At 38.0% G+C, this 17,026-nt stretch overlaps 1 protein-coding gene across 10 annotated transcripts in view; it reads left to right on the top strand.

Moving 5' to 3' along the window:
- Positions 1–17,026, top strand: part of LOC132915224 (neurexin 1) — a 622,298-nt gene that overhangs the window by 249,203 nt on the left and 356,069 nt on the right. For 7 of the 10 annotated variants that reach the window (XM_060974984.1, XM_060974981.1, XM_060974983.1 and 4 more), the window contains exon 4: positions 8,013–8,072. The exons of the other annotated variants lie outside the window; for them this stretch is intronic. In XM_060974984.1, coding sequence (XP_060830967.1) covers positions 8,013–8,072 — 60 coding nt within the window. The remainder of the gene's footprint in view (positions 1–8,012; positions 8,073–17,026) is intronic. 10 annotated transcript variants of the gene reach the window in all.

Below are 17,026 nucleotides of genomic sequence, written 5' to 3'. Positions count from 1 at the left end.
AGCAATTGTTCAACTTCTTCTTTAAGAAGTAATACGTCCTTTTGTTTCATTTGAACCAGCTTAGTTTTCATTCTAATTATCTAAAAAATATACGAATTAGCAATGCCATCGTAAGAATCGATTTTCTACGTAACATACCTTGTCTTTTGTGACCAACCTTTCCTGCAAATCAGTAAGCTCTTTATTCAATTGGCTATCCCTTGCTTGCATCTCTTTGTTTTTAATTTCTAGTTCTCTGCTCTTGTTAACTATCACTTCAACCTCATCGATATCGCGCTCCAATTTCTCGCAGTGTTTGCCTATTTCTCTCCTCAATTGTTCGATTTCCTGTCAACGTAATTTTTCAAGTTTCAGTGTCGATACAAATTTTTCCCGCCACAGATTCACCGTAAAATTAACGCGTTTATGTGATTCACCTGGTCTTTTGTGGCAATCGCTTGAATACTCTCCTCTGTCAACTTTTTGAGCTCCTGGTTCAATTTCTTGTTCTCTTCAATCAAGTGAGTCTGTTCTTTGATAATTGTTTCGTGCAACGCGCTCATTTCCGATAGTTTATTTGCCAGCGTACATTTTATTTCATTCTGACTGCTGAGGGTTTGCGATTGATTTTCTTTAGTTTGTTTTGATTGTTTTGCAGCTGAGAGAAAAATACAAAATTCGGATTAAAATTTACTAGTTACAATTAAAAAAAAAAAAAGGATGAAAACAAGAAGAAATATCTATTTTTGATGCTTCGTGTAAATATTTCAGGAAGATCACCCATTTTGAAAACCTGTTACTCCACAACTCGATACCTTTCATTCGTATTTCCATCTAAATTTATTGTTGAAATTGTTCAATGGTAGAATATTAATAACACACTTACAGTTCTTCGCCGTCTTCGAGTTTGATTTTTCCATTCCGCTCGATATTACTGTGATTTCTATAATTATATATCAGTAGACCTTAAAAAGAATTTGGTTTCTGTAGGTCACGAGTACGTTACGAATGTAGATAATTAAGCAATTAAATAATTTAAGTATATCTTTTCCATAGAATGTAGCACACGTGCGGGTATACGACGTGTCTCGTGAATTTTATTCGACCGAAATATCTTCGTTAATTCGAAAAATATTGAAAAATGTTTGCAAGAAAAGCTATGGGATTTAAAAGAATCCCAAATATCCCATGGAATGTGGTAGCGGTTTCTTGACGAGTGGACCGTAAAGAAGATACAAAAGCCACTTTTGTGTCTTTTTTTCAATGGAATCGTATGATTTATAAATCCGTTGATCGATTCGTATTGATATTAAACTAATCTCGTGGAAGAAGCTATCGGTTTGTCAGGTATTCTAATTTGAATTTTTTCACACTTGATGCGTGAAAGACGAACGTAAGACGACTAGGTAAACACAACACCGCCTTTCCTTTGCCTTAATACGTTAAACGCCGCAAATTTCAGTTAAAATATCTGCTAAATCGATGGAAACACGTTAGAGCGTGCAATTTCTATTCCAAACGTTGTCGCGTATTTTTTGAAACAACAAAGATACATCAAGTGGCGAGATTTCGCGGAACACACTGTATAGAAATATACTTAACACGGAAGAAGTTAGGTTCGTTGGTTAATTACTTACGTGTACACCGATCGGCTGCTTGACAGAGAATGACGAGGCGAACAAAGAGCATAAACACTATAGGGAATAAACAACATTACGTGGTCCTTTCTAGTCCAGTGTTTTTATTGTTATATTGTTATTAGTTGTTATAGAGAGATGTCGCGATTAGTTCAGTTTCTAACGGTAGAAATGTAATTGTGGCGATCAAAATCATTTCATAATTTTCCATATCCTGTCTTTGCTTTTAAATGTCCGCGATCCTGGCTTCTTCTTCGATCCTTTTTCCTGTCTTTTCGCAAATTCTGTTGCACTGCCTTCGAGTTTTTTAATTATGTCAATATAGAATTAAATTGCAATGTACAGTATCCAATTAAATTGCAATGGAACGACTGTTTTATTTTTTAACTCGATCACTGACAGAGCTCGTCGTAGCGCAGAATATTTCTTCGTGAAAAACAGCTAACTGGTTAAAGAAAACACGGTACGTTTCGACCAAATCACGTCAAATTCAACAAACAATGCGCCTGTACGTATAACAATACGAACGTTTCGCGTATATCCGGAAGGTTAATCATACTGATTTTCAATAGATCACTTAGTTAATTGTGGTGTTTAGCGATGGTTCGCCAATCCGATCGCCATGTGGTTGTAATTCCCAGCTCTAAACATTCGATTAATTCAGCTAAAATAGTCACGTTTCATTGTCAGACTTTACCAGCCTGGTAACATATCATTGTCTAAATATCAACCGATTACTGTTTCCTGCGCGGTTACATGCTCTGACCCAACGACGTAACCGAATTACGAAGGCGAACAAACTACGATATGTTTCAATTGACAAGCCAATATACAAATTGTATAAAATACAAATCTTTGTGGAATTTTAGTTGCCTCTCTTTCTCTTTATCGGCTATTTCCTATCGTTAATGGCCACCGTTCTCGCGCGATTATTTTGTAAGTGGTGGCGAACATTTCGATGGACGTGTCCTTCTTCTTCATTTTATGGGCAAATTGAAAGGACGATAAGTAGAGTTTCGTTGAATTTTACTGTTACCCTCGATACGAAGATTACTTGTATCTGCAATTCCAAAGGGAATCACAGATACTTGATTTTACTTTTAAAGTTAACTTTAGTGAACACACATCACGAGATCGCACCTCTGCAGGAGAATATTTTATTAAATAGCAATACAGCTGAAGCTGTAATGTCGACTTTTACACGCAAGCAATATTTTTAACAATTAACAAGGAATTCCCAGTATCGGAAGATAAAATATCGTTGTACGTCGAGAACTTTGATCTTCGTAGTTTTATTGGCTTGGCAACTAAGTGATTGTGACAACTTTACATTACAACTAAGATTCCACAAAGATTTGTACATTATACAACTTTACATTACGACTAAAATTCCACAAAGATTTGTATATTATACAACTTTACATTACAACTAAGATTCCACAAAGATTTGTATATTATACAACTTTACATTACAACTGAAATTCTGCAAAGATTTGTGTATTATACAACTTTACATTACAACTAAGATTCCACAATGATTTGTACATTATACAACTTTACATTACAACTAAGATTCCACAAAGATTTGTACATTGTACAACTTTACATTACAACTGAAATTCTGCAAAGATTTGTGTATTATACAACTTTACATTACAACTAAGATTCCACAATGATTTGTACATTATACAACTTTACATTACAACTAAGATTCCACAAAGATTTGTACATTGTACAACTTTACATTACAACTAAGATTCCACAAAGATTTGTACATTATACAACTTTACATTACAACTAAGATTCCACAATGATTTGTATATTATACAACTTTACATTACAACTAAGATTCCACAAAGATTTGTATATTATACAACTTTACATTACAACTAAGATTCCTCAAAGATTTGTACATTATACAACATTACATTACAACTAAGATTCCACAAAGATTTGCATATTATACAACTGTACATTACAACTAAGATTCCACAAAGATTTGTACATTATACAACTTTACATTACAACTAAGATTCCACAAAGATTTGTACATTACACAACTTTACATTACAACTAAGATTCCACAAAGATTTGTACATTATACAACTTTACATTACAACTAAGATTCCACAAAGATTTGTACACTATACAACTTTACATTGCAACTAAGATTCCACAAATATTTGTACATTATAAAACTTTACATTATAACTAAGATTCCTCAAAGATTTGTACATTGTACAACTTTACATTACAACTAAGATTCCGTAAAGATTTGTACATTGTACAACTTGTATATTAGACAACTAAGTGATTATGGGTTAGGTTGGGGCAATCACTGAGTTGCCTATTATACAAGTTGTGTAATATACAAATCTTTGTGGAATCTTAGTTGTAATGTGAAGTTGTATAATATACAAATCTTTGTGGAAGCTGAACTCGATTCGTGTAACTACAACTCGCGCGTACTACTTTCCACGTGAAGAATAAAGAAATAAAGAAGGAAGAATCGTTTCGTAAGTTTCGTCGCATTTTTCTTAAGAGATTAATATGAAATTGCAGAAAAACAGGACGAGACCGATCGTCAAAGTGTCTTTTTCGCTCTTTTCTATCGCGTTTTCGCATTTACAAGCTCGTTTTGTCATCTACAATTAATAAAATCATCGCGAGTTAGCGTTCGATCGCAATGTTACAGTGAGAATTTCATTGTCGAGAACCTGGAGAAGCTACTTTCGCGCATTATTGTATGTAAAGTTTATGGATAAATCTAATTAGCATTTTTGGCAGCTGCTTTATTTCCCTCTTTTACGAAATTCGTCAAACTTCCTAAAATAATATAGAAGCTTTCGATCGTCGTTTTTCGCCACTGTCTTAATTTTCTCCGTATTTCCAGCTATCAAAAAATTACAGAGAAAATTGTGGAAACGTCAAAAATCAACTGCAACGTGCGCTACGATCTACGGGATAAACCGCGAGAAGAACAATAAACGAACAACTAAGAAGCAGCGATAGTTGATTAGAAATGTTAATTACTTTGATGCTCGTTATGCTCCATTAAAAATGAATAATGTTAACACGACTGAACTTATTCAATGATCTAATCAATTGCAGCATCGTCGTATTATCACACAATGGAAACCAGAATTTGCACGCGATTTCGATCAAACACAAAATTAGTTGTTCAAACGAATCGCGTGCAGACTCACGATTGTGTACAGAAATTGCGCGACGAGCCGTTTAAACAGCAACGCGTTACCGATTAACCGGCTAAAATTCCGAGAAAAAAAAACAACTTGTCGAGGATCGGTTCGATGGTTTCTGTTAGTCCTCGATCATCCACCGCGATACTTTACGCGCGACACGCGTTCCAAATCTCCGCGTATCGGGTTACAGCGTTGCGTCGATCGAAGGGGCGAACTTTTTTGTGGAATTTCGATGGCCGAGAGGAGGGAAACCAGTGGAGGTTGGCGTATCGGTCGATTCCGAAGCCGGAGGATCGTGTACGAGCCAGGAAACGGATTATGGTTTTTACGAGGCGCGAAAACGCGATAACTCGGCGAGAAAGAAGCAACGGCAAATGTATCTTCGATTGTGTATCGGACACTGTGTGTATCCCGATATTCCCAATGGATATGTTTTATGTATCGCGCGAGTCGCTTGCAATTTATACTCGAGACATTTTTTTGCGTCGCGCACAGATACGACAGAAACTGCGCTCTGCGGTTGCAATTCCTTCGCATCGAACGTAGACGAACTTCGCGAGATCCCACAGTGACCCACCGAAGTATTTGAAATTACAGAGACTTTTTGTCATAGAAATATTTGGAAATATTAATTTTTTTTTATTTAGTAAATTATTTACAATCAATTCTCATACAGAATTTTAAGTAAATTTCTTTGGCGTGGTACTGTAACTTGGATCATACAAGTTTATAGTATGTTTGATTCTAATTGAATCTAACGGATCTGATCCATCGTGTCAAGTAATTGGATTTTGGTGGTTGTTAATTATATTATATCTGTTTCTGAACTTGTTTATTTCTTCTTTGACTGTGGAAATATTAATACATACATATACATATCGTCAACGCAACACTGTCAATATTTACGGACGAATTGTATTTTCGCAGAGAACCTTAAATATCGTCTGATGGCACTCAACAAATTTCGTCATCGTCCAAGAGATAATGATTTTATTAAATGAATTATTGAAAACATCGATAGCTTATATCCTGAAATATTTCTAATAACACGATTACAATATGCTTGTCAAGTCAAACGTTACGTATCAAGAACATCTTGCGAACAACGAGGAACAACAATTGTATATATTTGTGGAAATATTAATACACAGAAGCTTTTTACACATATACTATGTCGTTGGAAACATTTTGAAACTACATTGGCATTGAAAATGTATGATATTCATTCGTTGAGAATGGACATCGTTTATTGTTTGGGCGAATAAAAACCACGTGGAAACAACTTTCTACTTTTATTTCGCGTGACGTATCGAAAAAAAACACTCGTCTCGTTTTACGAAACGTAATACGAGATCGTTGCTGCAATACGAAGCAGATTGAAAGTGTTACTATGGTGGTTTGTTTAAGAATACAGTTGTTGTTCCTCGTTGTTCGCAAACGTTTGACTCGACAAGCATATTGTAATTGTGTTATTAGAAATATATCAGGATATAAGCTATCGATGTTTCCAATAATTCATTTAATAAAATCCTTATCTCTTGGACGATAACGAAATTTGTTGAGTACCATCAGACGATATTTAAGGTTCTCTACGAAAATACAATTCGTCCGTAAATATTGACAGTGTTGCGTTGACGATAGGTATATGTATGTATAGTTGAAGATCTTGAAACATCGATATATAATGATCGCCTGAGAGCACTCTCAGATCGAATTGCTTGTACCAGTGTGTCTTATATTGCCTTTTCACAATCTCATCGCCTTTCGAAGCTAATTTCATTTGTCAACAAGCAACTGGATAAAAGAGTGCTAATTAACATACATCACAATTAAATCAACCTGTTGCCTTATGATATCGAGTCGTATTCGTGTTATCGATTGCAGCTTCCAGTTTGTCGCGAGGAAGACGCGTCAGCGAGAGGCGTAAATTCTCGCTACGATTCGGCGAATCGAAGTAGTCGTTCCCCTTGTTTCGGTTAGGATAACAGGGGTGGTTCAATGAATGTAACTGTAGTGCACAGTTATATTATATATATTTCCACCAGAGTACAACACTTACAGCTTAGACAGAGATTATTGGACTTCGTCGTGTCGGTTGACAATGATTGACCCGAGGGTTCATAGAGTTAGCGTGTTGAATACCGAGAACTTGTTATAATAGTAGACTTGACTGCCCGATGAGCGAAAGAACCGTGGAGTTGACTGTCCGAGATGTGTCAGAGCAGTGTTCTTGACTGTCCGAGGAGTATGAGAGCAGTGCCAGACCCATCTCGTACTATTTAGGAGGAAAGCTCGACGTGGGTGTACCCTTTTTGAACTAAGAACGCGGATTCGTTGTTCACACTTTTCGGTAAACAAGTGAGGGCAACGATCCGCGATGCCCATTGGTTATAGCCAATGTTAATAAACGAAATACGAGGAGAAAGTCTCCTGCAGATGTGGCTCATGGGTGTCCTTGTTCCAGGGAAAACCAGCTGTTTCGCGGGGCACATCTGCTTTCTCCGTAATCAGCACGAGCGTGCAACAAACCCAAGGACCGTTCAAAGGACCATCCATAAACCGAAAATACTTATGTGAATAGAAGTTAAGCTAAAAAGATTCGGTTTATGGTGGTTCCTTGGGTTTATTGTGGATCAGTGTAACGAGGGGTAGGCCCTGGTGGCCGGACTGAGAGGGACGTCGCACGGACCATCTCGCGCGACGTAACACAGTTAACAAAATTACAACTGTAACGATATGAACAAAATTCATAAGGAACTTCAGTCTTCGATTTTAACTTTTTAGCAAACTGTCGCAAATACTAAATACATATCGATGAATACTAATTCAAAATTTTCCTTCCTGTGACATCGATATCCAACGAGAGCTACCGAAACAGAATCACAAGGCAAGTAAATTAAAATTGAAACTGAAGCAATTAAAAATGAAAAAATCTGTCTGATAATTTCCATCTGCCGGAGTATCTCGTTTCAAGAACAGCCTATTTGTTAATTAAAATCACTTGCCGTGCGATCTAAACCTTCCATCATTTTTTTCTCGTAGTTATCATTCGCCTCATTCGACAACTCGCATCGAATAAAATTCGTTTGAATTCAGCCGGAAGGGTGTTCCGGTAATTTCGTTCATCCACATATCCACCAAGCATGGTTCAGTTTTTTACTTTCTTTCTCTCCTTCTTTCTGTTTACACATAGAAGCATGGAGCACGGTGCTGCCTACGGCGGGTGCTGGTGATTACTGGGCGTGGGAATACAGTGAGTCACGCTAATTACTAAGCTAAAGGGACCACGATAATGTAGTCCGGAGTAGGTAGACGTATCGCTAGTATTGATCAGTAGATCGTAGTACCTCTGGTTAATGCATTCCGCTCCGTGTCTCGTACACTCGAACCATCGTCCGTGCTATTTCTTTATTTCCCTGTTAGCAGTTGCGTCATAATACGACGAAATAAAGCATTTTCATGACACGATGAAACAGCCGGATTTTCCTCTATCAACTTTCCAACAGATCGTTGCATGTGAAATGGCCAATTTCGTGAACGCGTGCCATCTTTAGAGGAATCTGTCTATGAATTAGACATTCGTTGCGAGCGAATTTAAAACTGCAGAATCGTCGTGTATAATCGATTATCGATCGTGTGATCGCGAAGCAGCTAATTACGTTAACGAATATGTTGCCTATTAATGTCAGGATTAAATGCAATTAGAGGTACCTTGCAATGTTAATGCAGCTCCCGAGGAAGCTTTATTGCATTAGCGTGACGGATTTTTAATTGATAGATACGAACGTAACAAGTATTTCTACCTGAACCAAGGAAAAATTATCGTCGTTTCACGGTAGCGGGAATTCGGCCGTTTCATCCGCGATAATCTGATGATCAGAATTGGTTGCCACGTGTTACCGCAAAGGATGCTAATATCCAAACGTAATTAATCGTGTCAGGAATGTACTTTGGGTTGTTAGAACGTTTGTCAAAGATTTTGATTAATCTGTTCGATTATTGCAATTAGTGTAGACACAAGAATTAGTCCATTCATCCTGCAGTTATTGACACACGATTAATCTAAAGTTGGATCATGAAGAATGTCGAATCAAACGATTTACAGTCGAGTCAATGATCATTTCTGCAGATATTTGTAGAAAATTCTTACAGTAGCAGAATGATGTAAAAGGTACATTTGCGAGATATCGTAGAAACATGAAACGCGATAAGCGTAATTTCAATCAATTCTCGCGTAATTTCATTCGAAAAGTAAATGATCAAGTGGTCTAAAAATAACATAACAACGACGCTTGTTATTAAAACAACATGCCGCGTATCGGGAAAATTTCAATCTGAAAATACCTGGTGGATATTGCAGCTTTTAATGAACTACAGCTTCGAGAAATATACAAAAGCGGCGGAACATCGTGGTAATAACGGCAGTACATTACTCAAAAGAAAATGAAGAAAAAGAAAAATGTATATATACGCTGCAGTAAATTTTACGTCTGGAAGGATAACAAGGGTTTGCCCAATTTCTCCGAGCAATACATAACGGCTTGCTACAATGTTGCAATTACGTTGGTTAGTCGCTGTTACAAGCTGCATTGTGGACAATGATTTAAGGGTGAAACTAAAGTCGATAAATAATGCGAGAAATTTAAAGTAACGCCGACGGAGAGATTAATCGGTAAATTGCTTGCATCCTTTCTAATCTTAGTTGCTCCATGAGGCAAAGCGTAGAGTAAGATAAATCGCAGCTCGCTCGTCTGATTAATTGTTCTTCCCCATAGAATGCAGATTGCCCTCGATATACACTTTAGTTGATACCAGCTGAGTTATCATAGTTTGCTCAATTTTTCGCTGCTCTTCCGTCATATTCCACAGCAAATACGATGAATCTCGTCCACCTTCGACCAGAGGCTCGTCAGATCCGAATGGAACCGATCGCGTGTAACAAAGTAAGGAAAATTCTCTTTGGGAAATGCCTGCAGAGATCAACAAGGAAGAGCGGAACCTCGTCAAAGAGATCGTAAGGGGAACGAAGCGTTCGAATGCTTCGCCACTTTTGGATTGAAACGTATCGGCGTGGTGCGGTGGCCACGTTTTGCTAGTCGAAGGTTTTTGAAAATTAACGCGTTATTAGAGATGCAAATGATGCGCGATTCGAAAAGGTTCATTTAATATTCAGCCGCGAACGCAGCGGATAGCAGGACAATTTAAAGTACAAAGGCCGGGCCAGCTCGATGCATGGGACGGAATTCAAGCTGGAAATTGAAAAGCCGCGCGACAATCCTGACCGGCCGTAATTCATCCCTTTTGTGTCTAGATTTGTTTCCAATGAAGACGCATTGTGCAAAAACGTACAATGCCCGCCAACTTTCTCTTCCATATGGTAATTAGCTCGTGTAATTTATTCGCTGTCCGTCTTAAAAGCCCGTTACACATTCGTGCACGATCTGCAGAAACGTCGTTTTTACGTGGCCTTTGATCTGCTTCCTCTTCTCCGATTGCTCTTGGGTCTGTCGTTGCTACTTTGCTGAACCAACGTTTTATGGAAACGTACGTTGACGCGGGCAAACGTTTCATAATGCAACAAACAGGCTGTGAATGTATTTATAATGTATATAATGTATAAATAATTAATAGAAAATAAAATAATATAATGTGTGAATAATTGTAATAAAAAATAATAACAACAAGTAATAATTACATGTATTTAGATATAATTATTATAGATAATTATAACAAGAAACAAGCAAGTTATAATTAGTTGTAATTAAAACGGCACGGTGAAGATGCAAATATGTAGAGCAAGTTATTTCTTCGCGGCCTCTGCGCGTCTTTGATAATTGTGAGACGGATGATGTCGAAACTTGCCATTCTCGTGAGTTTGTGGCTTTTGGTGTTGCGAGAAAAATCATGTAGCTTGCATAGGAAGCTGTAAAATGATCGTGTACGATTCGATGAAGTTTCTTGTACGCGTCGGATATGAATAAGCGTGTAGGTTTCATTATTCATTTTTATTCTTCGATATTATGTAGTGTTCCATTTATGTTCAATTGTTCTTTCTTTTTATATGTAATAACGTAAGTCCTTGGGACAAATAAGACGATCGATTCTGGAAAACTGAGTTTATTTTGGGAGTAAATGAAATTATATACAATAACAGTTAATAATATAGGATTTTTTGATTTATTTGGAAATTTTAGAAATTAGGGTTTCCAATGATAAATCTACTTACAATGGGTTAAACAGGAAACGTTGGTTATTTAACGTGAACTAAACACATTAATATGCTATAACTAAGACAACTAAATGGTTAATTCACAACTCACAACTAATAGTTTACAACTCAACAACTCGGCAACTCTCGACTCCTCATAACTCGACTCTTCACCACTCGACTCTCAACTCAGGACTACTCACTCGACTCTCCACTCGCAACTACTCAACTCGACTCTCCACACGCGACTACTCAATTCAACTCTCAACTCACGACTACTCAACTCGACTCTGAACTCATGACTACTCACTCGACTCTGAACTTACGACTACTCCACTCGACTCTCGACTCACGACTACTCCACTCGACTCTCCACTCACGACTACTCCATTCGACTCTCCACTTACGACTACTCAACTCGACTCTGAACTCACGACTACTCACTCGACTCTGAACTCACGACTATCTCAACTCGATTCTCGACTCACGACTACTCCACTCGACTCTCAACTCACGACTACTCCACTTAAGTCTCAACTCAGACTCGACACTTCAGATGACGACCACCTAATAGAACTGCCAAGCCCTTTTTGGGCTAACAGCACTTGGGCCTTCCCGCAATATTGCTTATGCTTCACCCGATATTTCTTAGGCCATTTGTCCACCAGACTACAATAACAAATCTGCTACAAATTTTACCTGAAAAATCGACAATCGATTTCCGAAGTTTTCAGTAAAATAGCTGCCGGTAAAACAAAGCAAAAGTAAAAATGTCGGTTGGCGGTAATTTGAATTCTATAAAATTTACATATATGTACGTATATCTGTATATTTGAGGTCAGATGTTACGGAAGCACGTCTGTGTGTTTACGTACAGATACAGGGTGTCCCGAAAATCGTAGTACAACAGGGCAGCTGGTGATTGTACGTGCAAAAATAAGTCGAAGAAAAGAGAATAATATTTTTTCATTCAAGTCTTCGTCTTCGTAAAAAAATGACGCGTACTAACTGCAAACTTTGAGCTATGAAACTTTTGCTTCTCGTGTTTGTATTATCAAATCCAAAGTGTGCCTCGAGGATAGTAATAGCGTTGAAGAATTAAAAGCTAACATCGTTTCAGCTTCCGAAGGTTTAAAAAAATACACGTAACTCGTTACAAGCTGCGCATGATAAATTAGTTGGAAGAGCGCAGCTGTGCACGCTTCAACTTCGTTAAAATTTTCAACACTCGTTACATTAATCGAAAGATTCCCAAGAAGCACCGATCTTATCTTTATTTATAAAACTGTTCCAATTAAATACAAAATAAAAGAAAGTAATTGTACGTTCAGACCGATATCGCGGAAATAAGATAACAGCAGTGAGAGGAAACGCATTGTCCATGTTTAACAATACAAAAGAAACAGGAATTTCATACGTCGAAGCTTCCAGTTAAAACACGGCTCCCTGTTGGATTTCCAAACTCGTTTCTTTCTTTTTCAAAAACGAAACCTACTTTTGCGTCAGAATCACCATTCGTGCTGTTGCACCACGACTTTTCCCTTCGTAATTTTCGTGTGGAACGTATGGTAACCATACAATATTCGAATAATCAAGAGAATAGCTGTTGGTCCCATTAAACGTCTGAAATTGAACGAACGAGATTAGCATAACGATAAATTCGTCGAATGATTTGCAGAAATACTTGGCGCGTCTGTGAGAAACGTTCGAGCAAAGCAGAAGCACGAAGTTGGAAGAACTCGCGGAACGAAGTTTAAAAATTTTAATCTAACGACGGGTTTTCATATCGCGAAATAAATGATGAATGAAGCTTCGACTTTCGAAAGTAAAGCGCGGCCTCGTTTTTTAACGCAGTATTTCAGTCTTCGAGTACGCTTTTAAAGAGATTTATCGATTACTCGACAAGCACCAAGCACCTATTTAAAATACCATTCATAGTCGCCTGAATCCGGACGTACTCATGCGCACAAAACAAACTAAATTCACTGTGACGTAAAAGCTGAAAAAAAGATGTATCGTCCATCTCAAGCATCGGTCGCTTTTCATCCCCGTTTCCTTCCATTTTACTCTCAAATCGAAGAACAAACCGTGCACCTTAAATCTAAATACAATGAAACGTGCATAAAAGGCGTTAAATTTACCGACAAAAGGAAAACACGACCAAGTGTCTCGTCCTTTGCAAACATCGGACGCCTTCGCTTCATTTCCATTTTACCCTCCAAGCAAAGAACAAACGGGAAGCAACAAAAACAGAGGGAAAATCAGAGATTCATCGCTTCAAGCGAACGCGTAAAATTATGCTGGCCAGGCACGCGATCCGCGACGAATCGAGAGCAAAATAAAAAAGAAAAAACCCAGTCTGGCGGAAACGGGGAACCCTAGGCAGAAGCAGGAAAATAAGGGAAAAACGAAAATGCTGCACAGGCTGTTTCACGCAAATGGGCCAAGCTACAGCTGTGTGTCGCGACCTTTGAACTGGTTGATCGGTTCAATTCGAACTGTTCGGTGAAGTGACAAACCTCGGACGACGTTAGCGCTTTCATTAAGAAGTTTCATTATGATCGTGATCCTGTTGAATGTTTATTTTCAGGTGTCTTATTCTCTAAGCGCCCGGTGCTTATGTCCCAAACATCAGTCTAGGGACGTGTCTTTGTCAATGTGTATCCAGTCGCGCTGTCGAAATGTCGCGGGCGTTTCACAAAATGTGCGCCACGTGCGCGTCTGGTCGAGGGTACGCAGCATCGTCCCGTGGTCTCTCGTCGTGTTCTCAACTGGTGTCTGAAGTTTCTGGCACGTGGTTCGCTGCTTAAAATGCCAATCAAGTTGTCCAAGCTTTACAACACACGCAACGTGTGGAAAATTCTAATTTCTGAAAAATAGCAGATACGCTGTCCGTACGTCGTGAACTCGGCATAATCTTCATTCTAAGCACCGCAAAACGTCTGATAGATAGACAGAAGAATCGGCGGTGCGAGGTTAAACGCGCTGGACCGACGCATCCCATTTGATTTACGCGCCTACGTCGAAGGTAGTGGCGCGAATTTCAAAAATAGAATATTCGCTGACATCGTATTCGGCAGAATAGTGGAACATACTCGCGTGACAGTGGCTAAGGGTAGCTAGGCGAGGTTTAAAGTCCCTCCATGGCCGTGGTAGAACGTAATATTCTCTCGGCTTGGGATTTATGCCGCAGTGGTGGCGTGCACGGTGGGAGAAATTGCGGCGTGGGTCGGTGGACAAGGGTTGGGGGTGGCTTGCTACCTCCCTCGACCACGCCAGCACAGTCGCTGTAGATTATAAACGGTCGTTTTGTTGCGTTGTTAGCAGATGTCTGACGCGAGTGGAACGCGCAGAGGAACAGGCAGACGGAGAAAGAAAAGAGAAAAGAGGGTGGTGTTCGGGGTGGGCTGGTCGCTAATTAAGTTTTTCACGCAGAAATTCGTGGCGCTGGTCTCGCTGGAATTCCTGGTGGCGCGACTCGATGAAAAATCGACGAAAGTGGCCAGCTGTTTTCGTCGCGCACGACACGGTATCGCCCTGTGAAACGCGAACAACCCCCAACTGATGTTAACTGAAGATAATTAAAATCGCTGCCCTTATGTAAACAGACGTTTTTCATGGAAATTGAGAGACGATGTGTCCCTTAAAATGGGATTGTTAGCGGCTGGTGATTCGTTAGTTCGATTACGAAAGGCTGAGAATGCCCTGAGAGCTTGAAAATATTCTCCAACGGCACAGTTTTATTTCTTTCTCCCTTTTCTTTTTCGAATGATTTAGAGGCAGTTTATTAAATCGTTGTTGAAGCACAAAGTTTGAACCGTACGTTTTATTACATTTCTGGTATCGGTGAAAAGCCACGGAAAAATATTAGTATGTTGTTTTCCAACGTCTGTATTAATAAAATAAAATAATTAAATAAAACAGTTTCTATCGTCGCACATTTTTTATTATTAGCAATAAAGCTGTGCTGGAATGTTGCTATGAAAGTTTAATTCCATTTATCGTGCCAGATAAAATAAATAATAGTTGATAAACTATTGTTACGATAAAACAGAAAAAGTAAGTTAGTAAAAACAGTGGAACAGTAACAGTGCGTTTCCCTGAAAATTTTCTTCCATTTTCTCTATTCAATTCAATTATTTACAGCTGATAAAATATGTACCTTCAAGTATCTGTATTTCCCAAAAAGAAGTTTTCCTTCCATTTTTCCTGACCTATATATCCACTCAATTACGTTTCATCGTGCCAGATAAAATGAATAATAGTTGATAAACTATTGTTGCGATAAAACAAAAGAAAAGTACATTTCCTACTATTAGTAAAAACAGTGGAACAGTAACAGTGCGTTTCCCTGAAGATTTTCTTCCATTTTCTCTATTCAATTCAATTATTTACAGCTGATAAAATATGTATCTTCAAGTATCTGTATTTCCCAAAAAGAAGTTTTCCTTCCATTTTTCCTGACCTATATATCCACTCAATTACGTTTCATCGTGCCAGATAAAATGAATAATAGTTGATAAACTATTGTTGCGATAAAACAAAAGAAAAGTACATTTCCTACTATTAGTAAAAACAGTGGAACAGTAACAGTGCGTTTCCCTGAAAATTTTCTTCCATTTTCTCTATTCAATTCAGTTATTTACAGCTGATAAAATATGTACCTTCAAGTATCTGTATTTCCCAAAAAGAAGTTTTCCTTCCATTTTTCCTGACTTATATATCCACCCAATTACGTTTCATCGTGCCAGATAAAATGAATAATAGTTGATAAACTATTGTTACGATTAAAAAAGTACATTTCCTACTATTAGTAAAAGCAGCGAAGCAATATTACTGAAAAATTTGTTCTATTTTCTCTATTCAATTTAATTATTTTCAGCTGATAAAATATGTATCAATAAACAATACGACAGTTTATGAGAAACATCCGATCAGTATCTTGGCCTATTTTGCACTCAACTTTAGCGTCTTAGCAATTTAGCAATTTTTAATTTAACTTCTCCCTCGTTCTTCATATTACTTGAAGTAATCACATCTGCCGATCTTCGACGTTCATTTCATACATTTCTTATTTAAATACAAATTTATCAAGACTTTGCAAGTGTCGCGTCGGTTCGACATTATTTCACGTTCCGCACGTAAGGTGAGAGATTCGTACTCCAATTAATTGATAGTTTATTTATTTATAATTTCATCAATTGATAGTTGTTTCAAAATTCATTATAAAACTGACAGAGTAATGGTACAGAATGTCACATTAACAGAACAGAAATAGGAATGGAATGTCGAGTGCTGACTTGGGAGGATTTTTATATCAAAGGTTTGGCTCCTGTGAAGGGATTATCGCTGGATGCCAGCACACGGGTATGTTGTTACTGCTTAATTGTAGTTTCGATGGTATTGAGCGAAGTGGTATGTAAAATATGATTATTCTATATTCCAAGATCACCGTGACACGAGAATAGTTGCTCGGTTCGGATTTAATCGTCATTTAAATTTTCTGATTATTGATCGAGAAATCAGCGAGTATGGTGTATGCAGTGTACGCAGTGGAATTTACAATTCGGTAGGTTGCACACTGAAATTACTTAATGTGAGTCTATTGTAACCAATACTCGTACGAAATGTACTTGTACCTCAGGAGATATGCAAATTAACGACTAAACACTGCGTCCATGTACAACTGCTATCGATACGAAGGACGAAGGGTTGACCTAGTCTTGTCTAAATAGCCACATAGACGTACATTTAGTTTACACCCGTGGTGACCCTCCTTGCTTTGGCGAATTACCACACCAAATGTTTCCCATTAATGTATTTTACTCTACACACTGACGCAAAGTGTTTCCAACACTACGGTAAATTTACTCGCAGATTCAAAATAGTCTGTTGTTTGAACAGGCGAATAGAATAATCTGTTGTTAATGATAGAACAAGAGTAGCAGAATTGTTTCAGTCGATGTTTATTCTTTGTTCGAGTAATATAAGAAAGCATC

Source organism: Bombus pascuorum, chromosome 16 (genome assembly GCF_905332965.1).
Source record: "Bombus pascuorum chromosome 16, iyBomPasc1.1, whole genome shotgun sequence".
Taxonomy (NCBI): domain Eukaryota; kingdom Metazoa; phylum Arthropoda; class Insecta; order Hymenoptera; family Apidae; genus Bombus; species Bombus pascuorum.
This window is presented reverse-complemented; position numbering and strand designations above follow the sequence as displayed.